General features: G+C 48.4%; 1 protein-coding gene across 1 annotated transcript in view; it reads left to right on the forward strand.

The window, feature by feature from the left end:
• The first annotated feature begins 431 nt into the window (after nucleotides 1-431).
• LOC143283195 (androglobin-like) overlaps nucleotides 432-17,598 on the forward strand; it is a 200,635-nt gene continuing 183,468 nt past the window's right edge. The window contains exons 1-3 of the mRNA XM_076589370.1: nucleotides 432-629; nucleotides 15,540-15,679; nucleotides 16,759-16,848. Coding sequence (XP_076445485.1) covers nucleotides 432-629; nucleotides 15,540-15,679; nucleotides 16,759-16,848 — 428 coding nt within the window. The remainder of the gene's footprint in view (nucleotides 630-15,539; nucleotides 15,680-16,758; nucleotides 16,849-17,598) is intronic.

Here is a 17,598-nt window from a genome sequence, read left to right on the forward strand (position 1 = left end):
CAGAGCCCAGTGGTGGTGGATGTGGACCACATGACGGAATACTTTGACCTCCTCACCAACAACAAGCACCTGGATGGCAGTGAAGTATACCTCCTTTACACTTTGTGTGTGTCTGTGTCTGTGTCTGTGTTGTTTTTTCTGTGTGTTTGTTAATGTGAGCTGGCGATTAGTGGGTGTACTTGCACACACATGAATCTGCGTGTTTACATGCATGTATGTGTGTAGCGTGTGTGTGTGTGTGTGTGGGGGGGGGGGTATGCGTGCGTGTGGTTGCGCGTGCGTGCAAGGATTGACTTCAGGATACGCACGTGTAATACCTGTACATAACAGCAGCGTGAATACCCGTGTGTTGGTACGTTGTGTGTGTGTGTGTGTGTGTGTGTGTGTGTGTGTGTGTGCAGCTCATTCGCCACTACATCAGCCTCGTGACGATGCTGAGGGAGGTGTGTAAAGAATCCCCCCCTCCTTCCAAATCCTGCAGTGCTCCCGATGCCATCCCCGAAGAACCGGAGCAGCCCCAGCACCACTGGAACCCCTGGGAACACATCTTCTCCTTGTGCAAGGTGGTAAAAGACCACATCCCATTGTACAACCCTCACGGGAAGTACCTCGTCCGCCTGTACTGGATGGTGAGTGCTGCTGGTGTGCCTACGTTGTGTTCTGGATGGTCCATTAGTTTGTTCAAATTACGTGCTTTCTGTGTAGCTTATTTATTTATCTATTCATTAATATTATGTGTTTACCTATTTGCGTTGCGTACTTGGTTTAATCTGTTTCCACATGCGCAACCAGTCTGCATTCCTTAGCATACAGTGGCAGGACAAAACCTTAGTTATCTTGGACAGAGCAGAGGCCACGTGCATCGGAGCCATCGTTCTAAAAGCCCAGATTCATTGGATAGGGCATGTCATTCAAATGGACATTCCAGAATCGCCATGCACCTTCTCAACTACGAACCTCTGCAGAAGAAATGGAGGAAGGCCCCTACAACGCTTCAAAGACTGTGTAAACGCCAACACTGCACATGCTGGTACCTCGGCAAAGCAAGCAGAGAGTATACACAGGATCGGACCAGCTGGCGGGGACTGACAAAGCAAGCACCTGACAGCTTCGAGAAGAGCTGCCTTAGTAGCATCACCCGCGAAAAGAGGAGGGCTGCTCGCAGTAGCAATGCCCAAAGAGCCCCGACAGTTTCCTTGCTATGCCATTAGTGTGGACACCCCTGCAGAACCTAAGCTGAACCCCATAGCCATTTTGGAGTCAACACGAAAAACAAGACTGAGAGTCACATAGACGTCAACGTTGGACACGATGGACTACCAAAAAGATTTGTTTTCTTGGTTTGATCTGCTCGCGAGGTGCCGTGGCCTAGTCGTTTAGGCGTTACATTTCAGACCCAGAGGTCGTCCGTGATCAAAGTTCAAGGCCCCGTTTTGACATGGTGTTGTGTCCTTGGGAAAGGCACTTTACTCTAGTTTTCCACATACGCCCTTGTGTGAATGGATACCTGACTTCGGCTAAGGAAGATTAATGTGTAGAAGGAAAGGATTAGGCCTTGTCTTCCTATGCTTTGCCATGACACAGTAAATTGAATTAACTGCCCCAAAGACCGGAAAGAGTTATGGCTTTTACCTTTTTTAACCAGGCTGGTTATAAAATGGATTACATAAAACAACATTTTTTTTAACGTAAACGTTAGTCTGATAGAGAGAGACAGTCAGACAGCCAGGGGCCGTATTCAAGACAAAATTCATTTTGCCTTAAGGTAAGTTGTCTTTGACATGGTAGGGACCCGCGGGTACAATTTACCTTGAATCTAAAGTTATCTTTGTATTCAAGACACGCACGGAGCACTCAAGCACCTAACACATCGTCCATGAAATGAAATTATGGTGCTTAGAGCCTCGCCGACCACTAAGGTCATTTCAAGGCTATCGCCGCGTCAATAACTACTACAAGGATTAAAAAAAAACACCAACCAATTAAAACGAGTCACCACTTCAAACTTTCCACTCCAAAGTTAAAAAAAAAACTTCCATAGTTTAAAACCTTCAAATCTGGTTAAAAATGTTCACTTCTTTTAAGAAGTCCATCAGCGCCCACGAGGGACATCACGAAACAAAGTCTTCAAAGAAACCGCCGTGTAATGTCTGCGTCTAACGTCATGCAGATCCCAACAGTCAAAGAGCACGTGTTTCACGGTGAGAGGCTCGTCACAGGGAATGCATCGAGGGGCCTCTTCCCCCTTCAACAAGTAAGAATGAGTAAAAAAAAGTGTGCCCCGTACGCAGTCTGCACAGCACAGACTCCTCCTTTCTGTTCTTCACCCCCGAAGGGAGGGTCTCTTTTAGGTCTGGACGGATCTGGAAGAGCTTGTTGTCCGTCTGGGTGTTACACTCCTTTTGCCAAAGATCCTTAACGTAAGTGTTCACCTTCCGCTTCATGTCTGTGTATGGTACAAAGGATCTGGATAATTCTTTCTTTACAGCGTTCCTGGCCAGCAGGTCCGCCCTTTCGTTACCACGAATGCTAACATGTCCGGGAACCCAGGCCAACACAACCTCGTATCCTTTCTTCGTTGCGAGAGTAAAAGCTTCATAAAATTCCAGCAGTTTGGGATGAGTGATATTCCTGCAGGCAATCACCTCCAGGGCTGACAAGGAGTCGGAAAAGATCATGAATCTCTTTTGTTTCGAAGAGAGAACCATTTTTACCGCCAGAACCAGTGCGGCCAGTTCCGCAGTGCACACCGAGCTGTCAAACAGGATGTGTTCCGTTGAGGGCCGGTCAGGAAAGGTGGGACAGAACGCAGATGCAGCGACTCCGTCCTCAGACTTGGAACCGTCAGTGAAGATACTTTGAAAAGTGGGGAATTTGTGGCAGAGTTCTGTAGACCAGAGAACTGGTGGAGTCTTTACGGTATGAGGCCAGATCGAATCGGACCTCAGGTGTTGTAAAGGTCCACGGAGGGCTGTCAGGGAACTTAGAGAAATCTGAGATGCCACCGACATCCAGATCGGCATTTTCTAAGTGCGGCTGAATGCGGAGTCCGAGAGGAGGTATGCAGTTTGGGTTGTCTTTAAATTTCTTACTGAAAGGGTTGTTGAATACAGCGTCGTAAGCAGGGTTTGTAGGTTCACAAAACAATTTCAAATAATAGTTTAGGGTCAGCTTCAGTCTGCGGTTGGAGAGAGGCGGTTCCCCCACCTCTGCGTACAGGCTGTGCACAGGGGTGGTACGGAGAGCACCTAAGCTGAGACGGAGCCCTTGGTGGTGTACAGGGTCCAACATTTTCAGGTAAGACGGTCTGGCCGAGCCGTATACTACACTTCCGTAATCTAGTTTGGACCGGACCAGGGCTCTGTAGAGGTGCAAGAGAGTTCTCTTATCAGCACCCCAGTCCATGTGTGCCACAACTCGAATGATGTTCAGGGCTTTTTGGCAAGATATTTTCAGCTGTTTAATATGGCTGAGGAAGTTCAGCTTCTGATCAAAGACGACCCCTAAAAATTTGGCTTCCTTGACCGCCGGGATGGTGGATTTTCCCAGACGGATTTCAGGGTCCGGATAGAACTGGCGAAAATTATGAAAATGGATGCATTCAGTTTTGGAGGACGAAAATGTGAAGCCATTCTCCTCTGCCCAACACTGGATTTTGTTGACGCAGAGCTGAAGCCGTCGCTGGACGCTGGCATACGTGCTGCCAGTTGCATATAAGGCAAAATCGTCCACGAACAGCGAGCTGTCCGATCCCTTCTGAACGGATTGAACGATGTCATTAATTTTGATGTTGAAAAGAGCCGGCAACAGGATGCTCCCTTGTGGGAGCAAAAAATTGTGGATGAACTGGGGCAGGTGTCCTCGGAAGCCGAGTTTGTGCAGGTCCGAGAGGATTCCAAATTTCCACGTGGTATCGTAAGCTTTCTCCAAGTAAAAAAATATGGCCACCACATGCTGTTTGTTTACAAAGGCATTTCTTACAGTGGTTTCCAGACGAACCAGATGGTCAATGGTAGAGCGATGCTTGCGGAAACCGCACTGTTCTTTCGCCAGAAGGCCGTCGGTCTCTAGTTTCCACATCAGTCTACCGTTGACCATCTTCTCCATCAGTTTGCAGATGCAGCTGGTCAGTGCTATTGGGTGGTAGTTGGAGGGGTTTGAGGGGTCTTTTGCCCGGTTTCGGCAGCGGGATTATGAGGGCTTTCCGCCAGGAGGGTGGAAAAAAGCCTGTGATCCAGATGTGGTTATAAACTTTAAGCAGGGTGTCCAGACAGGTTTGGGGAAGATGCTTTAAGAGTTTATAATGGACCTCGTCCATTCCTGGACAGGAATCCGTACAGGTCTGAAGGGCAGATTTAAGTTCATTCATTGCGAAAGGAAGGTTGTAATTCTCTGTGTTGTCGGAAGAGAAGTTACAGGGTGTTTTTTCTGACAGGTTTTTGGTTTTAAGAAACCGAGCAGATTTGTTAGCAGATCTCGAGTTCTGTTCAATTGTGGAGGCAAGCAAATTGGCAACTGCTTTCTTCTCTGTGACCAGAGCGTCTGAAAGTTTAAGATGATGAAAGGTTGGGCATACGTTTTTGCCCTTAATTCTTTTTAAAACCCTCCACACTTTCTTCTTGGGTGTGTTGGAGGTTAAGGAAGAGCAAAAATCTCTCCATGACTTTCTCTGGCTCTTTTTAAAAACATACCTGGCTTTCGCCCTCAGCTGTTGATGGGTTCGAACGCTATCGGTCTCCGGTCTCCGAAAGACGCGTCGCTGCGCTCTCTTCCGAGACTTACGGGCCTCCCGACATTCCGCGTTGAACCAGGGCGTTCTTGGCACCTGAGGCTTGGAGGTAGACGATGGGACTGCTGCTTTGGCGCAATCTAAAACGATCCGAGTCAGAGTGTCAGCAGGGTCCTTGCTTTTCAATACTGTTTCTTCCTGCAGCTCCGCTCTTATCTTCATGGTAAAAATTCCCCAGTCTGCTTTGTCATAGTTCAGGCGGTCAGGCAGAGAGTCACCTTCTCCATCTGTGGGGCGGAGGACGACAGGAAAGTGGTCACTCCCGTGCAGATCGTCGTGCACTTTCCACTCGTAGTCCAGGACCAACGATGGATTGCAGACCGACAGGTCTAAACACCAAAGCTTTCCAGAGGACAGATGAAGGTAAGTGGGAGACTTGTCGTTAAGACAGCACAAGTCCATATCGGAAAGAAGGTTTTCCAAGAGAAGACCTCGGGCTGATGTCATCTCACTTCCCCAGAGCGGGGAGTGTCCATTGAAGTCGCCCAACAGTAAAAACGGTCGTGGGAGCTGGTCGACCAGGTTCATGAGGTCCTGCCTCAGAACACGGACGGCAGGAGGAAGGTACAGAGAGCAGACAGTGATGGTTTTCTCAAGTGTGACTCTGACTGCCACCGCCTGTAAAGGGGTGCTTAAAGGAACTGTACTGTATAAAAGGGACTTGCGTAAAAAAAGAGCGACACCTCCCATCAATCCCTCTTGCTTTGGTTGAGCGGGTTTAAAAACGGAGTTAAAACCAGAGAGAGATAAAACCTTGCCATCTCTTTGCAGTCTCCTGCAGCGCCAGCACTGAAGGTTTCAAAGCACAATAAAGCAGCTGAAGTTCCTGTATATTGGCGAAAACCCCCCGGATGTTCCAGTGGATCACTGCCATTAAAAAGGTTTAAAAAAAAATAAAGCAGCAGCCTATTCCATCGCTACCCCCTGCTCCTCTGCTTGCGGTGGTTCAAGGTCGGCCAGGATGGAGTACTTATTTTTAGAATTGAATTTTTCTGATTCCGACCAAGTCGGAATATCCACCACCTCGGCCCTTCCCGATCCCGCCGAGGCCGCAACGCTCCCCTCCTTGAGTTTTGGAGGTATGGGGGGTTTCTGGCCACTTCCGCCAGCCCGAGGGCCAGGCAGACGAGAGGCGGGGCGAGGGGGGCCAGGGGGTGGGGTGGGGCGGGAGGCGGAAAACGTGCCTCCGCCCGAGGCTTTCCGCACCCGCCCAGCAGCCCCTGAGGACTGCCGCACAGGATGGGAAGGGGTGGACACGGCGCCTCCACCCAAGGCCAGCGGTTCTAACGAGGTAGGTACGTCGTCCGTCTGCGTCCCTGTGGACGTCGTCTGGACCGCGACGTTCACCATCTTGGGTCTGACGACAGAGGCGTAAGACGCCTTAGGCGACGCGGCCTCCACCTGTTTCCTTGCCTCAAAGAAGGATATCTTCTTTTCTGTCTTCACCTTCTGGATTTCCTTTTCCTTTCTCCAGGCGAGGCAGTCTTTCGATGAGGACGGGTGGCCACCTCCGCAGTTTGCACAACGGGCTGGACTGACGCAATCGCCCTGGTGCGCCGCCTTTGAACAGGTGCCACACGCCTCTTCTGTCACGTGTCCAAATTTCTGGCATTTGAAACATCTTAGAGGGGACGGCACGTACAGGCTTACACTCACCATCAGGTATCCGACTCAAATGTCCTTGGGGACATTCGGGCAGCAGAAGGTGAGGAAGAATGTGTTGGTCGGGACTCTGTCCGACCCCTTCTTCACCGCCACCCTGTACACGTCGGCCATTCCCTGAGAGGACAGCTCGCTCTTGATTTCTGCTTCAGACACTCCTCTCAACTCCAGGCATCTGATAACCCCCTTTGAGCAGTTGAGACCTTTGTGAGGGGAAACCCTCACTGCCCTATCCACAAAAGTGGTTGCCTTGAGCAGAAGCTGTGTCTGCCTTTTAGATTCTGTCTCCACTAAAAACGCTCCGTTCCTCAGCCTCTTGATGGATTTCAGCGATCCTGCCAGACACTGGAAGCCCTTCTGGATAGCGAAGGGGCTGAGAGCCGACAAGGGCTTGTCGTCATCAGCGCCCTCCATCACAAGCCACGACGGCCAAAATCCAGAGGTCTCAACGACCTCCGAATCTGAGTCTGAGTCGTCTGTTCCCGGTCTCCTTCTTTTTCCGAGTTCAGGGGGGTGTAGTTGTTTGGAGTTCATGTTTAAATAATTGTAAATTCATCCCTCCCTTACCCACCCACCATGGGGTCCAACTTAGGGGCCAGGGTCAAGGGAACACCAGCTTGACCCCTTCCAGGTTTCGGGAGGGATATACGACCAACAGCCTAGCTCCAACGTGTTCCCCCCCGATCATGCCCAGCTCCCGGGGAGAGAGAACCGAGCACTACGGGGGTTATCTTCGTTAGCCTCTAAACTGCCAGTCTTGACCCAGCCCCACGAAGGGGTAGCCGATTGACACACACGGGCCAATGTGTGCCGCCTGTCTTAGGAGAGGTCCGAGCCACAGGGATGTGTTGAGAGCAGCGTGCTCTCTCAATCCCCAGGATCTCATTCCCCTCCATCACAGGTTGTGCCGCACAGCAAACACGGCGGGCCTGAAGAAGGCCGCAGAGAAAAAAAGAATGTGGAAAAGAAGGCTTGATGGGGAGCTGAGGACAGAAAAGAGGCGGTAAAAAGAAGAATAGAGAATAGCGAAAGGGACAGTGGGTCACGTTTAGTTTGGGCCTCACTCACGACCTGTTCGGCATGGGAAGCCCTATCAGGGGCATCAGTACGAAAACCACCACTTATTCAGCCCGAACAGCTACGATGGCTATGTAGGCTGTCAATTAAGACCTGGGACCAGAGCAGCAAACCCCAAGAAGTACTGATGCCCCCGCCGACATAGCTCGCTCGATCACTGGCCACTAAGCCTCCCGACCACAACAAGGTAGTGACCCTCCCGGGAGGGGGTCAAGAGAACACCAACCTGACCCCCTCCAGGTTTCGGGAGGACATCGTCCATGATTATTTTGGTGATTCCCTTCTGTGCATGCTGTTTTAGTTCTCACTGCACCACAGTTCAGAGAACTGCAGAGAGAGTCAGCAAAATACGGGCTATCCGCAAAGCACTCCTGTTTTCCCTCAACAAAAACAACGCTACAAAATGATCTGCCATCTTTACCTCTGCTCCGTGGGCAGTCACCCTTGGCAGGTAATGAGGGCAAATTTGCCTTTGGGTTTGAAGATCCGCGGGTAGATTCGAGTGTTCCTGAATATCGGATTTGCTTACCCTCGGCAGTTTGCCTTCCCTCATGTAAATTTACAGGCAGGTGCACTTCTATCAGCAGGCACGATGATTGATTACCTACCAACTGGATGGATTATCTACCAACTGGACGTCAGGTCAGGGGCATAGCCCTTGCTACTGGTACCATGTACCATGTAACCCAGTACTACCTGCCGCATGTGAAGTCTCCCAACGACGGACCAGGCGGAGGAGGAAACCTTTCCCAATGGCTGTGAAGGTGGAAGAGGATGACCAAAGGGCAGGGGGAGCTCTTATCCTTGGCTGGAAGTCCTCCTAGGAGACGGAACTCCGAAGAAAAAACCTGCACCTGCCGAGGCCGTTCTACACGTGACAGTATCTGCACCTGTGGGTCTCTGAGCGTCGGTAGGCGAGAGAGTGGGGAAGGGACTGCACAACTCCTCTTCACTAAAAAAAAGTCACCTGTGCTGGTCAGGCAACCAGGCTAATGTCGGAACGACGAGCTAGCCCTTCAACACCCAGCTTTCCCAAGCTCTGCGGTGATGGAGAAGTGGTAACGGGGACAAGCAGAGGATGCTGCTGGCAGTTCCTAGTCATGACTGCACGGAGGCGGCTGTGGTGTGACGGTCGTCCGCCGTATACTGGGGCAGATAAGGCGCCCGTATCCCCCCACAACATCAGAGCAGCCCTTTTAGGGACAGCACTGCCCACACGGGGAAGGGGAGATAAAAGGATCCCTAAACAAGGCCTGCCTCACCTATTTCCTAGTAGGAAACCGCACATACTTGGACATCCAACACTAGCGGATGAAAACAACAGAAGAAAGGAACCAGGAGTCACACCCTGACTCTGGGTGCCTGGAATGTTCGCACCCTTTTGGACAGAGACGACAGACCAGAAGGGCACACAGCGCTCATTGCTGGAATACTTTATCGCTACCAGGTGGACATAGCAGCCCTGAACGAAACCAGGTTTGCCGATGAAACCCAGCTGGAGGAAGTTGGAGGGGGCTACCCCTTCTACTGCATTGGGAAGCCAGAAGGCACCAAGAACCTCAGGCATGGGCTTTGCCATACAAACCAAACTTGCACGACAGCTTGACAGCCTTCCACCGGAATAAACGATAGGCTGATGACCCTGCGTCCGAGGATTGCTTCGCCACAGTCATCAGCTGCTATGCCCCGACGATGACCAACCCTGATGACATCAAAGAAGCCTTCTATGAGGAGCTCAGCCGCACCATTTCAGCTGATCATCCTTGGGAATTTCAATGCCCGCGTCGGCGTGGACTTCTCCTTGTGGCCAAAAGTCCTAGGACAGCATGGCACTGGAAAGTGCAACTCCAACGGACTGCTTTTGCTCTCACTCTGCATGCAGCACGGACTGACCATCACCATCACCCTCTTCCAACAAGCGGACAAGTACAAGAACATATGGATGCAACCCGGCTGCAAGCAGTGGCACATGCTGGACTATGTGATTATCCGGCAGAAGGACAGAGGTGGTGTTTCCATTACATACTGCATGAGAGGAGCAGTCTGTTGGTCAGACCATTGTCTGGTACGCAGCAAGATGAACATCAGACTTGCATGCAAGCTTCAGCCAGCCAGGAAGAAACCCGCCAGGAAGCTGAACATCCACCGCCTCCCTATCACCAAGGACGTGCTGCAGCAGCAAATCCAAGCAGCTCTCCAAGAAATTCCTTCATCAACTGATGTAGAACGAAGTTTTTTTTATTGAGGGAAGTGGAATAAGCATACATGTGCTTTTTTTCATCCAGCCCTCAGGGCAAATGGAAAATGAAAATGAATCAAAACATCCACAAAGTAGCAAAGAGATGAAGAAATAAAGACATGACATTCACATTCACATTTAAACATCTACATAATAAACATGTAAATCTACATAATCATGATACAAACATCATCATATCATGAAGGAAAAAGATCAAACCATCCACCCCCCACGCCCCCCCAAAAAAAAACCCCAAAAAAACCACACAGCCCCTCCCAAGCCTCCCCCCCCCCCCCCCCCCACCAAAAAAAAAAAGTATTCAGGACACTGATTGTGGTTGTATATCATTAAGTAGTGCGATAGCGGTTAGACATACAATTAAACTATATATGCGTATTCAATAAGATAAAGTCAAGTTAAGTAGGATTGTTGACATATTTGTCCATAAGGTGTGTATGGTAATGTTTTTTGAATTCTTGAATGCTTTAATGCTTTTCTGAACATTAAGATTGGATGAAATATTGTTCCATAAACAGCCTGAATAAATGAGACTGGATTTAAACAGATCTACTCTTGGAATGGGGATCTTAATCTTGTTGGTCTGGCGGACTAACGTGGTGGGAAATCTATCTCTCAAAGATGGAGCATAATTAGACATGATTTTAAAGATAAAAACTGCTTTGTTGTATTCAAGTTTAAGCTTTAGGGGAAGAATATCTAAATGTCTGTAGTCGTCAGCAGTCAGTGATGAAGATTTCAGAAGGATTAATTTAAGAGCTCGTCTATGCAGACTTGGTAAAGGTTTTAGTATATTATCGCTAGCTGAATCCCAGAGTGTTGACGCATAGTTAATATGTGATTCAATATATAAATATATATATATATATATATATATATATATATACATGTAGAAGAAGTATGGAGCACCTTTGGAGATGCTGTGTACACAGCAGCAGCTGACACACTCGGCTTTGTATAGAGGAACCACAAAGACTGGTTTGACGGGAATGACTCTGGAATCTCCAAGCTCCTGAACACACTGCATATACGGCATCAGGATCACATTTCCGATGAAGACTGCCAGAGGAAGAATAACCAGTACTTGCAAACCAAACAACTTGTACAGAAGAGGTTGCGTGAGATGAAGAACACATGGTGGGAGAGAAAGTCCGAAGCTGATGCTCACGACATGAAGACCTTCCATGATGGTCTCTGAGCTGTGTATGGGCCAAGAGTCAGAGGATCAACCCCTGTCCGAGCCTTGGACCAGACCACCCTCCTGACAGACAAGAAAGACATCCTTGCCCGCTGGGCAGAGCACTTCAACACCCTCCTCAACAGGGACTTGTCCATATCTGACGAGGTAATTGCAGCCCTCCCACAGCTACCAATCAATGACTCACTAGCTGCCCCTCCCACCAAGGTCGAGACCCAGAAGGCCCTGAAGCTGACAACGTCAGAAAAAGCAGGAAAAGTCTATCTGGGAGAGAGAGGAGGTCCCCCAGGATTTCAAGGATGCTTCAATTGTCCACATTTACAAACGGAAGGGAGACAAAGCATCCTGCGATAACCACCGTGGAATCTCTCTCCTCTGCATCGCCGGCAAGATCGAGAGTCCCGCATCATAATGAATAGACTGGTTGACCATGTCTCCAACACAGTCATCCCTGAAGCACAGCGCGGCTTCCACTTAGGCAGGGGAACATGTGACATGGTGTTTGCCATATGCCAGATGCAAGAGAAGTGTCGTGAGCAGAACAAGAAGCTCCACATGGTCTTTGTAGACGTGACTGAGGCCTTCAACACGGTGAACTGCCGTGGTCTGTGGAAGATCCTTTTAAAGCCCAGAGAGCCTTATCCAGCTGATTGTATCATTCCACGATGGCATGCAGGCGAGAGTACAGGAAAATACTGACATGTCAGATCCGTTCCCTGTGGTAAATGGAGTGAAGCAGGGCTGCGTCCTGGCACCCACACTGTTCTCCATTCTCTTCTCTGCCATGCTGATTGACGCCTTCCAAGACTGTGACCAGGGCATCTACATTCAGTTTCGCACAGATGGCAAACTTTTCAACTTACGGCAACTCCATGCTAGGTCCAGGGTGTTTGAGGCACTGTTGAGGGAGTTCATCTTTGCTGATGACTGCGCGCTTGCTGCACACACCCATGAGGACATGCAGTTCATTATGGACAGGTTCTCAACCTCCTGCAGGCGCTTTGGACTCACCATCAGCCTCAGCAAGACCGAGTCCATGTATCAACCAGCTAGCTCACAGAATGCCAGTGCCTCCCGGTCCCCCACCTGCAAACAAGATCGTATTCAGTGGTGTGTGTGTGTGTGTGTGTGTGTGTGTGTGTGTGAAATGGAAATGCAATTTTGTATTTCTTTATCACAATATTCTTGTATATATATATATATGCATTTTGTTGTTGTTGCTCTTCATCTGCTTGTTTCTTCACTCTCTCTCTCTCTCTCTCTCTCTCTCTCTCTCTCTCTCTCTCTCTCTCTCTCTCTCTCTCTGATCAGAAGGCGAAATAGTCTATGGGCAGTGCTTAACAAGATAAGAACATCAACCAAAATGATCCGAATATTAAAAGCGATGTACAGTACAGTTCAGTCCTGTGTCCGATGGGGGCCATATGTTTCAGAATGTTTTGATTGTCCTGCAGGAGTAAAGCAAGGATGTTTGTTGTCTCCCTTGCTTTTCTCGCTTTTGATTTCAGAAGTCGCTGACGAGGTGACCAAGAATGGAAAACACGGTTTTCAGTTTTTGCCAGGCTTACAAGAAATATTTCTGTTATTGTTTGCAGATGATATTGTCTTGCTGTCATCGTCACCAGCAGGTTTACAAAATCAATTAGATAATCTTAACAAAGCATCTAAATCTCTTGGACTGACAGTAAATTTGAATAAAACAAAAATAATGGTTTGCAGAAAGGGTGGCCATCTGTCTAAAGCAGAAAAATGGTATTTCGATGGAGACGAAATTGAAGTTGTAAACAATTATAAATATCTGGGTTTTATGCTGTCTACCAAGTTATCTTTCATTTCTGCACTTGAAGAGTTCGCTGGCAGGGCAAAAGGGAGGGTGGTTGAAATTATGAGAACAATGTGGAGTCTTGGCAATATGGACAGAACCGTGTTTTTTAAACTCTTTGATGCGCAGATAAAACCTATGCTATTATACGCATCTGAAATGTGGGGAATAATGCGCTTCAAAGCAGTTGAGTCTGTCCACTTGTTTGCTTGTAAAAGATTTTTGAGTGTCAGTCCCAAAACCCCAAATGTAATGTTTTATGGTGATCTTGGTCGATATCCATTATACAATGATAGTTGCATCAGTACTTTGCGATACTGGTTTAAGCTAAATCAGATGTCTCTATCGAGAATCCCGAAACAGGCGTACCTAATGAGCGTAAATAAGATGACATACAATGCTGATATGTCTTCGAGAAACTGGGCAGATGGACTGAAACATTGCTTAGACATTTATGGGTTTTCTGAAGTTTGGATAAATGGCGGGGTTGGGGATGTAAATGTTTTTCTTAAAATATTCAAACAACGCATGATAGATGGCTTTGAACAGGATTGGGCAAGCAAACTCAACGGAAGTAATCGTTATGAAACATATAGGTCATTCAAATCCTTATTACAACCTGAAAAATACTTATCTGATCTTACCATCAGTAAATTTAGATCGGCTTTCATTAAGTTCCGTTTTGGTATAAATGAACTAAAAATAAATCAGCGTTATTGTGATGTTTTGAAAAACTGCCCATGTGGTGGTAGAATAGAGAACAAACTACATGTACTAACAGCTTGTCCATTATATGATGATATTAGAAGGAAATATTTGCTCAAGCATATGCAACATATTAGAAATCTGTCATTATCATTTCTGCTGCAAAACGAAAGTTGTAATGTGACCAGAGATGTTGCAATGTTTGTTTTTATGCATTAAGACTGAGAGAAGAGTACTTTCAGCCCTAAACAGACATATCAGCCTTGTGCTTTTCATTTAGTTTACTTGTTCTCAGTGAGCTCACTGTGTATTATGTGGATTGTTTTCGTTCTTCCTATTTTATTTTAGTTAAGCTGTGTGTGCAACATGTGCACCCAAAATGTATACAGGTCGGTGACCTTACATTAAAATTCTTGCGTTCTTGCGTTCTCTCTCTCTCTCTCTCTCTCTCTCTCTCTCTCTCTCTCTCTCTCTCTCTCTCTCTCTCTCTCTCTCTCTCTCTCTCTCTCTCTCTCTCTCCCCTATTTTTTTCTTCTATTTTTTTTCTTTTCCCTTCTCTTTAATTTTTTTTTATTATTATTTTCATTGATGGCTTGATGTAAAAAAGCAATTGTTGCTTATTCAATTTACCATCATGAAATAAAATCTTGACTTGACTTGACTTGATGACACAGAGATCAAGTCAGTCGACAAGTTTTGCTACCTGGGCAGCACCCTATGCAGCAACGGAACCCTTGATGCAGAAGTGACACTGTGCATCGCCAAGGCCAACTCCACCTTTGGCAGACTCAACAACAGGCTGTGGAACAACAAAGGCATCAGGCTCAGCACCAAAATCAAAACCTACAGAGCTGTTGTGCTGACAACCTTGTTGTACTGCTGTGAAACATGGACGACGTATCGCCGTCACATTCAACAACTTGAGTAGTTTCACCAGAGATGCCTACGAAAGATCCTCGGCATAAAGTGGCAAGACAGGGTCTCCAACCTCCACGTCCTAGAGAGGAGCGGTCTGCCCAGCATCGAAAGCCTGCTGATCCAGTACCAGCTACGCTGGACAGGACGCGTTGTCCGCATGACAGACAGCAGGATCCCGAAGATGCTACTATATGGCCAGCCGAAGGAAGGCCACCGCGAACTTGGAAGACCCTGCAAGCGCTTCAAGGACACCTTGAAGACAAACCTGAAAGCCTGTGACATAAACATCGCTTCCTGTGAAACTGATGCCCTTGACCGCTCTCGCTGGAGGATGCTGTGCTCTAGTGGCATAAAGATGTTTGAAACAAGAGAACGCTGGCCATTAAGGAGAAGCGTGAGCGAAGGAAGCAGGGCTCAGCTGCTGGAGACGTTTTCCCTTGCAACACCTGTGGGAAGTGCTGTGCATCCAGAATCGGCCTTTTCTCCCATATGAAGACACACACCGACAGATAAGCCTTGCTGCCTACTCATCCGTCGGTCCGACGGGAGACTCCATCGGATGGAGTGGTGTGTGAATGTTGTGTTTTATCCATTATGAGTGTTTGGAAATGTGTTGTACATTGTGTTGGTTATGTGTCTGCTGGACGATGGTACAGAAACTGTCCAAATGGTATTATTTTGAAGTATGGCTGATTCGTATTTAACGCTCAAGAACAGGCCCTTGCCGAGTCTCCCACAGGTCGGCTCATGGGGATGAACGGTAACTATTTGTCACGTATTTTTATTGTGATGAAAACGAAATACAATGCATTGCAACCCAGTACAATGCAATGCAATGCAATGCAAAACTTTACAATACAATATTAGTTTTTAATCCCTACCACGGGAAATTTTCATTTCTGCTCATACACGATTTTCAAAAATCAGGCAAAAGAACACACACACACACACACACACACACACACACACACACACACACACACACACAGTTGCTTCATGTTGTAATATGCCTGTGGGTTATGGGTTGTAATGAATTAATTTATCCAGCACTGACCCGACAGAACTCACTGTCCCCGTTCCTAGGTGAACTAACCGTCACGATGTGTGTCAGGGTTGCTGGCGCAAGATTGCAGTGGACGACTTGATGCCTTTTGACGAAAAGGACCACCTGTTGCTCCCCGTCACCACACGGACTCATGAGTTGTGGCCCATGTTGCTGGCCAAGGCTCTCATCAAAATTGCCTCTCTTGAGTGAGTATTACCCTCACTATCATTTTCTTCTTCTTTAATTTTTCTGAACAATCATTCTCCTTCTTCTGTTTCTGACCTGTTTTCTTCTTCTACATCATCATCATCATCATCATCATCATCTTCTTCTTCTTCTTCTTCTTCTTCTCCTTTTCTCCCTCATTGTTTTAGTAAAGAATGCATGATAGTTTCTAAAAAAAAAAAAAAAAAAAAATTCTGGCCATATATCTTTCCCTCTGCAATGCAGGCCCAGACGACGACAAAAACGTCTTTTTTTTTTTTTTTTTTTTTTTTGTATTCAGATGTACATCAATGTTTCCTCTTCCTTCATATATGAAAGCTTTGATATGTAGAAATCGTTTTTTCAGCAAATGACAACCTATAAACATTGTTGTTATCTGTACTGAAGCTGTCAACAAATGTCAGATATAGAGGTGTGTTGTATGTTGTTGTCTTGACTAATGTATCGTGTTGTGTCAGATAGAGAGGTTTGTTGTTGTCTTGACTAATGTATCGTGTTGTGTCAGATAGAGAGGTGTGTTGTTTGTTGTTGTCTTGACAGATGTATCTGTGTTGTGTCAGATATAGAGGTGTGTTGTTGGCTGATGTGCTGACAGATGTGTTTGTTTTGTGTCAGAGATAGAGAGGTGTGTTGTTGACTGATGTGCCGACAGATGTATCTGTGTTGTGTCCGATAGAAGTGTGTGTTGTTGGCTGATGTGCTGACAAATGTGTTTGTTTTGTGTCCGATGGAGAGGTGTGTTGTTGGCTGATGTGCTGACAGGTGTGTTTGTTTTGTGTCAGATATAGAGGTGTGTTGTTGACTGATGTGCTGACAAATGTGTTTGTTTTGTGTCAAATATAGAGGTGTGTTGTTGGCTGATGTGCTGACAAGCGTATTTGTTTTGTGTCAGATATAGAGGTGTGTTGTTCACTGATGTGCTGACAGGTGTGTTTGTTTTGTGTCAGATATAGAGGTGTGTTGTTGACTGATGTGCTGACAGGTGTGTTTGTTTTGTGTCAGATATAGAGGTGTGTTGTTCACTGATGTGCTGACAGGTGTGTTTGTTTCGCGTGAACAGTTACAGTGGAGGAATGCCTGGACAGGAGTTTGGGGACTTCATGATTCTGCACAACCTGACCGGCTGGCTGCCTGAGGCCATTCCCTTGCAGTGAGTTCCCCCACACTCCGTCCTTCACACCCCGTCCCCCACACCCCGTTCCTTCCCCCCTACCCCATCCCCCACACCCCGTCCCGTCCCTCACACCCCGTCCCCCACACCCCGTCCCGTCCCTCACACCCCGTCCCGTCCTCACCCCACACCCCGTCCCGTCCCTCACACCCCGTCCCGTCCCCCACACCCCGTCCCACCACATCCCGTCCCCCCACACCCCGTCCCGTCCCTCACACCCTGTCCCCCACACCCCGTCCCGTCCCTCACACCCCGTCCCTCACACCCCGTCCCGTCCCTCACACCCCGTCCCGTCCCTCACACCCCGTCCCCCACACCCCGTCCCGTCCCTCACACCCCGTCCCGTCCCTCACACCCCGTCCCTCACACCCCGTCCCTCACACCCCGTCCCGTCCTCACACCCCCGTCCCTCACACCCCGTCCCGTCCCTCACACCCCGTCCCTCACACCCCGTCCCTCACACCCCGTCCCGTCCCTCACACCCCGTCCCTCACACCCCGTCCCTCACACCCCGTCCCGTCCCTCACACCCCATCCCTCACACCCCGTCCCGTCCCCCACACCCCGTCCCGTCCCCCACACCCCGTCCCCCACACCCCGTCCCGTCCCTCACACCCCCGTCCCTCACACCCCGTCCCGTCCCCCCACACCCCGTCCCGTCCCTCACACCCCGTCCCCCACACCCCGTCCCGTCCCCCACACCCCGTCCCCCACACCTCGTCCCGTCCCT

Source organism: Babylonia areolata, chromosome 6 (genome assembly GCF_041734735.1).
Source record: "Babylonia areolata isolate BAREFJ2019XMU chromosome 6, ASM4173473v1, whole genome shotgun sequence".
Lineage (NCBI taxonomy): Eukaryota > Metazoa > Mollusca > Gastropoda > Neogastropoda > Buccinidae > Babylonia > Babylonia areolata.